Source organism: Anomalospiza imberbis, chromosome 5 (assembly GCF_031753505.1).
Source record: "Anomalospiza imberbis isolate Cuckoo-Finch-1a 21T00152 chromosome 5, ASM3175350v1, whole genome shotgun sequence".
In the NCBI taxonomy this organism is placed as follows: domain Eukaryota; kingdom Metazoa; phylum Chordata; class Aves; order Passeriformes; family Viduidae; genus Anomalospiza; species Anomalospiza imberbis.
The window spans coordinates 6,091,603-6,100,164 of NC_089685.1; the positions used below are offsets into that span (position 1 = coordinate 6,091,603).

Sequence of the window (8,562 nt, forward strand, 5' to 3'; positions counted from 1 at the left end):
CTATTTTTTTCTTCATCCTGGTACACTAAAAAAAGTAAACAAGCCAAAGCAATTATGGCATATGCTTCGTTTGATACATGTGGGTGGAAAGGGAGAAATCAGATTGTGCCAACTGGAAAAGGACAGTACCAGCTGGGAAAGCAACATTGCTCTCATGCTGATAAGGAAACAACACCAAACAGAGGAAAGAGAATTACAACTAAAGGTCAACCTCCCTTTCCTTTAAAAGATATTCAAAGGGTCTGTTTTGTCTCTGCTTTTTAAGTACTCAGAACAAATTTAGAATTTTTTTTAGAAACATTGCAGAACACACTGCTAACAGACTTTGTTCATAAATACTACAATAAATCTAGGCATTTAATAAATAAACTAATTTTTATGCATAAATAAAAAGCAACATTCAATTGTCACCTGTTTTGTCTTTCAATATTTTGTAGCTCCCTGTGGTCCCTTTTCAGGTGTTTGGTCAAAGATGTAAAGTATTCCTTCAACAAATTCTGGAAGGGCTGCTGTTTCTCTGGGCTAATTATCTCACTAGGAGGAAAGCTCAAGTTAAACTTCTCTGCAACAGTTTTTACCTTCCTTGGTACCAAACCAGCAATGTCATCTCCACAGTGCCGACAAAAGCTGATAACCACAGAAACATGAGTGTGGGATTCTCGATCAGCGTTAATAATATTTTTAAGCTGCTCATAGATTAAAGACAAACCTTCCTTGTCAGTGAAAATCCCAACTATTGTCAATTCTGCAATGAAACGCAAATCAGTTCTTAACTTGGTAATGTTGGGAGTCTTCTCTTCTTTCCTTGCTTCAAAATGTTTTTTCCAGGCCTGAAGTAACGAAGGAGCAAAATCAGCATATCGCTGGTGAAAGAGGGAACACAAGTGCACAGCGCAGTTCACGTCTGATATTTTCAGTTTGGCCTCCACAATAGAAGCTACTGCTTCTGCAATGTATTTGCTTAAATTCAGGCTATTAAAGTCATGGGACAAGGAGTCCCTTTGTTGCTCTGTAATGGTTTTTAGCTTCTTAACAAAAGCCGTGTTCTTCTTCAGGCTGGAATCCAGTCTGCTGAAGAAGTTTTCCTCCGGACGACTGTCCGGTGCGTTCTGGTTTTTGCTGCGGAGCTCTTTTCTTGCCTGATGGCGCTCCCAAGCCTCCTGATGGAGCTGATGTGCTTCCTCCTTCTCCCTGTCCAACATAAAAATTACTCATTTTTGTTATGAAGCCTTAATCTCAGAGTATCAGTAAAAAGGAAAAAAGGTCACAGTTGGAAAACCTTCAGGAGTTCTAACACCATTTCACCTCTCTTCTTTAATGTCTACTAAGCTACTCCTAGAAAGCTAAAGCATCTGCTTCAGAAGCTCTGTTTTTGTGTTGCAAAAGTCAAGTACTACTTGTTATAAAATTTCTCAAATATTTCTACACAGAGCATATTAATCCCAACAGACTTTGAAAATATTAACATGAAACTCCATTTACTACAGATGAAGTTCTCACAGAAGAGGAAACAGCCTTTCAACAGGTTACTGTATTACACATTTAAGGAAAATCTTTTCTTGACAGACTAGTGAAATTACACAGAAAATTTGCAATACGTGAAATATATCTGTTCCAGCTAGAATTTGGTTATGACATTGCCTCAATCTTAAAAGGGAAATATTTCAGACTTATAAAGATGCCACCTTTAGTTCTGTACTATGGTTGGATAACATAATAAGAAACATGCTCTTGGTAATATCACATATTAAACTTCCAGGTTACATTCTGAGTTTGCCATCCAAGTATCAGATGTCTGTGACTGAGTAAAAGTAATTTCTCACATCATATTTGCTTCTGTTATGTATGGTCTGTAGACCTGTTAAGTCTGTATTCCCAATTTTTGGATAATAACACTTCATCTTAAATGCATCTGTGCTTCTTTATTGTTCTGGTTTGGGCTGGGACAGAATTCATTTTCTTCAGAGTATCCTGTATGGGGCTGTATTTTGGATTTGCGCTGGAATCAGTGTTGATAACACAGGGGTGTTTTCACTATTGCTGGGATGGGCTTACGAATAGTCAAGGCCTTTTCTGCACCCCAACAAGGAGGAGTCTGGGGCTGCACAAGTTCGGAGGGAACACAGCCGGACAGCTGACTCCAACTGACCCAAGGGATATCCCAATCCAGCTGACTCCAGCTGACCCAAGGGATATCCCAATTCAGCTGACTCCAACTGACCCAAGGGATATCCCAATCCAGCTGACTCCAACTGACCCCAGGGATATCCCAATCCAGCTGACTCCAACTGACCCAAGGGATATCCCAATCCAGCTGACTCCAGTTGACCCAAGGGATATCCCAATCCAGCTGACTCCAACTGACCCAAGGGATATCCCAATCCAGCTGACTCCAACTGACCCAAGGGATATCCCAATCCAGCTGACTCCAACTGACCCAAGGGATACCCCAATCCAGCTGACTCCAACTGACCCCAGGGATATCCCAATCCAGCTGACTCCAACTGACCCAAGGGATATCCCAATCCAGCTGACTCCAACTGACCCAAGGGATATCCCAATCCAGCTGACTCCAGTTGACCCAAGGGATATCCCAATCCAGCTGACTCCAACTGACCCAAGGGATACCCCAATCCATATGACATCATGGCCAACACATAAATTTGGGGGAAGAAGGAAGGGGAGGGATGATAGTGATGGCGTTTGTCTTCCCAAGTCACTGTTAACATTTGACAGAGCCCTGCTGTCCTGGGGAGTGCTGAGGAAGTGGGGAATGAATTCCTTGTTTTAGTTTGCTTGCCTGCACAGCTTCTGCTTTACCCATTGAACTGTCTTTATGTCAACCCACAAGATTTCTCACTTTTACTCTTCTGATTCTCTTCCCCATCCTTTTGAGGGGAGGGAGTGGCTGTGTGGGGCTGATGCCAACTGGGATTAAATCACAACATTTAAGCACAATTGTGCTCTCCATGGTCATCGCACACAGAACACTAACAAACCCCCATAACAGAGACCAAACTAACAGAGGTTACAAGTGAAAACTCAAAACCTCTTAGAAGTCATAAAGCACAATCAGGCAGGCATATAAAATTGGTAACACTATATGCAACTTATTAAAAGAAACTCCAACACTTCATCTTTCATAACTCCGACCACAGTCCTGATAATAGAACTCCAGCATTTGGCACAAACCTTTAAAAGATAACTTACTTCAGTTGAGCAGCTTCTTCTTCTTGTTTCTTTTTTTCTTCCTCCTCTTGTTTCTTTTTCTCCTCTTCTTCAAGTTTCTTTTTTTCTTCTTCTTCTTTCTTCTTTTGCTCCTCTTCTGCCTTTACTTTATCCTCTTCTTTTTTCTTCCGCTCCTTGTCTTCCTTCTTTCTTTTATCCTCTTCCATTTTTTTCTTTTTATCTTCAGGAACCTTTAAAGTATCTCTCTTCATGCCAACCTTCACATCTTCTTTTGGCTTCTCCCTGGTGCTCACTGGTCGCCTTTCACTAAATTCTTTTTCTTTATTATTTAACTGAGATTCTTTTTCTTCCATATTTGCTGGCTTTTTGCGCTCAGCTGGCATTGTGTTATCCAGGCAAACCTGCAGAACCACAGGAAAACAAGTACTTTTAAATTGCTGTTGGTATTTTAGTCATTTTTCACAGCCCACCCATATTCACTTAACTCACAAATGTGTGACTCATCAGAATAAAGGACTAAGGAACGGACCTGACAAGTAAAAACTAATCATTTTGTAAGCATGTTGGTCTGCAAAGTTGTCTCCAGCATGAATTGTGAAATAAAAGCATCTTGAAGTTTCTACTACCCAAGGAATGTAAGATCTTGAACATAAACAAGTTCATCTGAAAGAAAAATAATTCAAGACTGAAGAAAACAAAGTACTCCAAACTTAAAAGTAAGTACATGCTGAATGCATCAGCATGCATCTGCACCTCATGGACCTTTCCACATATCTCCTAAGAATGCTCCCCCTTCCACTACCACTACTTAGGATCCTAGGATAATGCAGGTTACATGGGACCTCAAGTAATCCATCCTCCTGCTCAAAGCAGGGTCAGTAACGAGTTCAGACAAGACTGTTGCATTCTTGAAAAACATCAAGGAAAGAAACTGCACAACCCCTCTGGCCAACCTGCTCCAGTGCTGGATTATCCTCTCTGTGAAAAGGCATCAACTTGCTTCCTTCTTTCCTCACCCCTCCCCAGATTTCCCCAGCATCTCCAGCACTCAGCACAAGTAGCAGCTGAAGAGCGAGCAGTGCTGACTAAGCTGGATGCACAAACCTCCCTGCCAGCAGAGCAAACGGAAATAATATCAGAAAGGCTGTAATTACCAGGATTTATCAAAGGCTACAATTTCTCTCTCCTTCTACTCAACCAACATTTTTGTAGGAACTTTAGCCTCTTTGGGGTTTTCAGCCCCCCATGCTTTGGCTAAGGACACAAAAGGTAACACACATTGAACACAAAAGGGTAAAATCACAGAACAATTCTGATTAGGAGGAAACTGTGACAAGCACCTACTTCAGGCCCCTGCTCCAAGCAGATCAGAGACTTGGCTAAGGCTTTAGTATCTCCAAGAACACAGAAACAATGGTCCCCTCTGGGCACACAGAGAAAAAGCTTTTCCTAATACCAACCTGGAAACTGCCATGCCACATACTGTGTTTCTTTTCATCCTAATACCAACCTGGAAATTGCCATGCCACATACTGTGTTTCTTTTCATCCTATCTCTGCACAGCTTGGAGGAGAAGCCAGCTTCATGTTCACTATGCTCTCCCATCAGGTTGTTTTAAGACAGTAATAAGATTTCCCCCCTCTCTCCTTAGAGATCAAGAACCCAGTTCCCTCTGTTTGTCTTCATAGTTTCTCTTCATAGAACTCTTCACAGTTCCCTTCTGTTTCCTCCAACCTCCCTGTGCTCTTGGTGATCTTCCAATAGACTTATTTCAGTGTGTCAATGCCTTTCTTGGGAACAGAAAACCCACACCTGGATGTGGTAAGTACTGAGCAGAGGGGGAAGACTCACCTTCATCCTTATGGTTAAATCCTGGTACTACAGCCTAGAATGCAAGGGCATTCTGCTGACTCATGTCAGGGTCAGGTGGGCCAAGCAGGACCACAAGAAGGAATTACAACCACCTAGGTTTTTACTTCAGGCTAAATTAATTTCTTAACATCAAAAATAATTTTCACATACTTACATGCTTCAAGTTCAATGCATGCATAGGTGGGACTGATAGGACACCACTGCATGTGGTGCCTTTTGAAGAGCTAACACTTGGCTTTTATTAGTAACACCAGTTTGATTCCCAATGGCCACCACTGCTTTTGCCTTTCTAACATTTTATTCTGGATTATGGAAACATGCTAGATTCACCAATTCCCTGCATCTACTCAGAGTGGATAATGAGACACCTGCATTCCAATCTAATGCAGAGTGTTTCTGGCATTAATTTTAACTACTTTGAAATATGTTTATAAATAAAACTTCACAATAAAGAAGATATGTTTCTTAATAAGCATTGCATATTCCCTCTGCCATCTCCCAAACAATAAAATGACATATTTATATACTGTCTATCCTACCCAGATGAAATTGTATTACAATATTTAAGGTGCTCAGCCAGAGCTTCTGAAGAAAAAATGGTCTGCAAAAATTTACAGTACCAGTATGCACACCTGGGCAGTGACAACTTCCCAGTTGGTAAGGAACCTATTCATGACTTGGCCTCTGCCAGCAACTGGCAACAGCACCAACGGGGAAATGTCTCTGACTTACGGAAATCAAATCAGCATTGCTTAAACAAGCAGCAGCACATTTGGCTCCCTAAAGCATGTCTACAACTATAAAATTTCAGACCTACTTGAATTCCAAAACCACTGATCTTAAAACAGTATTATTATGAAATCAGTACTTAACCAAAGAGGGAAGGGGTTGCCTATGTTTAAAGAAATGCTGGAACAGCATGTCACAATTCCAATACTCTGAACAAAATATCTAGCCAGCTACACAAGTAACTTTTAACAACAGGGTTATTTACCACAGTCATTGTGGTACTTGAGCTCTTACTAAATTTAGGAACTCAGAATTCTGTTTTAAAGATGTATCTGATGTTTGCTTGTATAAAATCAAACCAGAGAAGATGGGATAAAAAGAAAAGGAATGGAGCATGATTGACCACAAGGCAGTATTATCCACTTTTTCCCAGTGAACACTGGAGTCAAAAAACCCCCAAAAATCTCGTTTTACAGTAGGATTCTGTCCTGTGTCCCAGAACAGGTATGTTGCAATACTTCTCACTAGCTACTACGTGTACAGCTCCTTATCTCCCAAACCTTTCCGATGGCTCTGCCAGCTCGTTGGTGCCGACACCAAACGCCCGAGGGCAGCAGGGGGCGGTGCTGCCGCTGCCTCCAAGCTACACCCCGGCTGATCCAGCGCGGAGCTACAGCCAGGCGGAGCTCCCAGCCGGCACAGAGCTCCCGTGGCACGCAGAGTAGAACTGTCCCACAAGCAGCTTTCCCAAAAGTTGTGGGAAGCAGGGAAAAACGGAGACAGACAGCTGGCTCACCTGGGCCTCATTTCCATAGGAAACAAAGCTGAAGATGGCATGGAAACATTAAGAGAAACTTTATTCTATTTAATATTTCACATTTACATTAATGTACTGATGAAAAGGCATAATAATGACATGAACTCCATAAGCCAACAGACAGGACAAACCAGCACTCACACCAGAAAATTAGGAAGGACACAGAAAACAGAGACAAGACAAACATCCCTATGCCTTGGCAGCCCATTGCTATAGTGATACTTCCATGTTTTAACACTCCTTCGTCTCAGTTTCAGCATCTACAGACAACATGTTTTTAGAAGGAACTGTTTTTCTTAATTTTTCAATATTTGACGTACAGTGATTCATTTGCAGTTAAGTCAATTTTTATTGTACTTAAGTTTCTAATTTTTTTAAACAATTATCTTGGAATTTGAAAGAATGGGACTGGGTTCATGATACTCTGAGCTCAGAGACTTATGAAGTAGTTTTGAAATACAGAAGTAACATTTAAGAAAAACCATCCATGTTATTTACTCGTGAGGAAAGCAGAGAGTAATATAAGGTATTCAGCATCACGAATCTACTCACAATTCAGAATAAAAGAATTAACATCAGCACCTTGGCCCTCAAAGCAATACTCTCAAGTCAATAAAAACAATCTACTCTCAAAGCCTGTAGTAACATGGTCCAGAGTCCCCATCCTTGCAAACACAAGTATGAGGGAAGGAAATACAGTTCTATTAAACTAAACACAATGAAATTTTTCACTAGACATTAAATGGATTACATAAACAGTCCTTTCTGCAGCTAATCTATTACAAAAGAGATATGGGAGATAACAAATGTAGGCAAGATGTCCCACCTCTGACTGGCTGAAAAACCTCAAAGAGCAACAAACTCCTCCATCACTAGTTATCACACCACTAGAATTCTGTAAGTTCCAAGAACTGAAATGCAATTAAGGTTCTCTTAATGCAAGGGAAGGTGCATAAGAGAAACACCAAGGTCAGTGAGGAGAAAATAAACTCACAGGTTTGGGAAAATGAGACACAGCACACAAAAAAAAAAACCCCAAAAAAACCGTAGTGCAGAGAGAGAGGAGTCCCCCACAGAGTGGCAGGGAATGTTCACAGAATCACAGAATATCCTGACTTGGAAAGGTCCCTTAAGGATCATCAAAGTCCAACTACTGTCACTGCACAGGACACCCCAAGAGTCACACCGTGTACCTGGGAACATTATCCAAACACTTCTGGAGTTCTGACAGGCTCGGTGCTGTGACCACTTCCCTGGGGAGCCTGTTCCGTGCCCAAACACCCTCTGGGTGAAGAAGCTTTTCCTGATATTACACGTAAACCTCCCCTGACACAACTTCAGGCCACTGACAAATCTTCTGGCCGGCCTGCCGAACAACCGGGCACTTTTACTTTCGCTTCTGTACCTCTCGGGGAAAATGTTTTGCTGCCAAACTTGCAGGAAAGCGCTTTCCACCGTGACACAGAGGCCTATCGACAAGGCACTAAGTATTAAAAGACTCCTTCGCTACCACCCCAATCCCCGCTCGCAGCTCTCCCGCAGCTCGGGCCCTTTCCCGGATGGGACCAGCAGCTCGGGAACAGCAGCTTCCGGCGCTCTCCTGGCCTCCCTCTCCCAGTGCTCTCAGGCACCGCCACCCGAGCATTCCCTACTCCGAGCCTTCCCTTCTCCGAGCCCCACGGCCCCTCCGCCTCCGGAACCACCCTCCCCGTGCCCCCGCCAGACCCCTGTGCCCTCCTCTCCCCGTCTCCGAGACCCCGTCCCTACACACGCCCCGGCACCGCCCTCCCGTCCCGTCGGTGCCCGCGGTACCTGTGCCCGGTGCCGACATGGGCCCGCCCGGCGCCACCGCCTCCTCCTCCTCCTCCTCCTCCTCCGCCCCTCCGAGGCCCCCGAGCGCTTCTCCCCTCACGGCCCCCGGGCCGCCGCCGCGCTGCCTGACCCGCGGCGCTGCC

At 43.4% G+C, this 8,562-nt stretch overlaps 1 protein-coding gene across 2 annotated transcripts in view; it reads right to left on the minus strand.

Annotated features, from left to right (window-relative positions):
• UPF2 (UPF2 regulator of nonsense mediated mRNA decay) overlaps nucleotides 1-8,547 on the minus strand; it is a 53,986-nt gene extending 45,439 nt beyond the window's left edge. Inside the window, exons 1-3 of one of the 2 annotated variants that reach the window (XM_068189491.1) lie at nucleotides 8,420-8,547; nucleotides 3,211-3,590; nucleotides 412-1,191 (exon numbers count right to left, since the gene is read on the minus strand). In XM_068189491.1, coding sequence (XP_068045592.1) covers nucleotides 412-1,191; nucleotides 3,211-3,572 — 1,142 coding nt within the window. In that variant the 5' untranslated portion in view covers nucleotides 3,573-3,590; nucleotides 8,420-8,547. Of the gene's footprint in view, nucleotides 1-411; nucleotides 1,192-3,210; nucleotides 3,591-8,012; nucleotides 8,141-8,419 lie in introns of those variants that run through there. The other variant, XM_068189492.1, reaches the window with a different exon arrangement.
• Nucleotides 8,548-8,562: the final 15 nt, after the last annotated feature.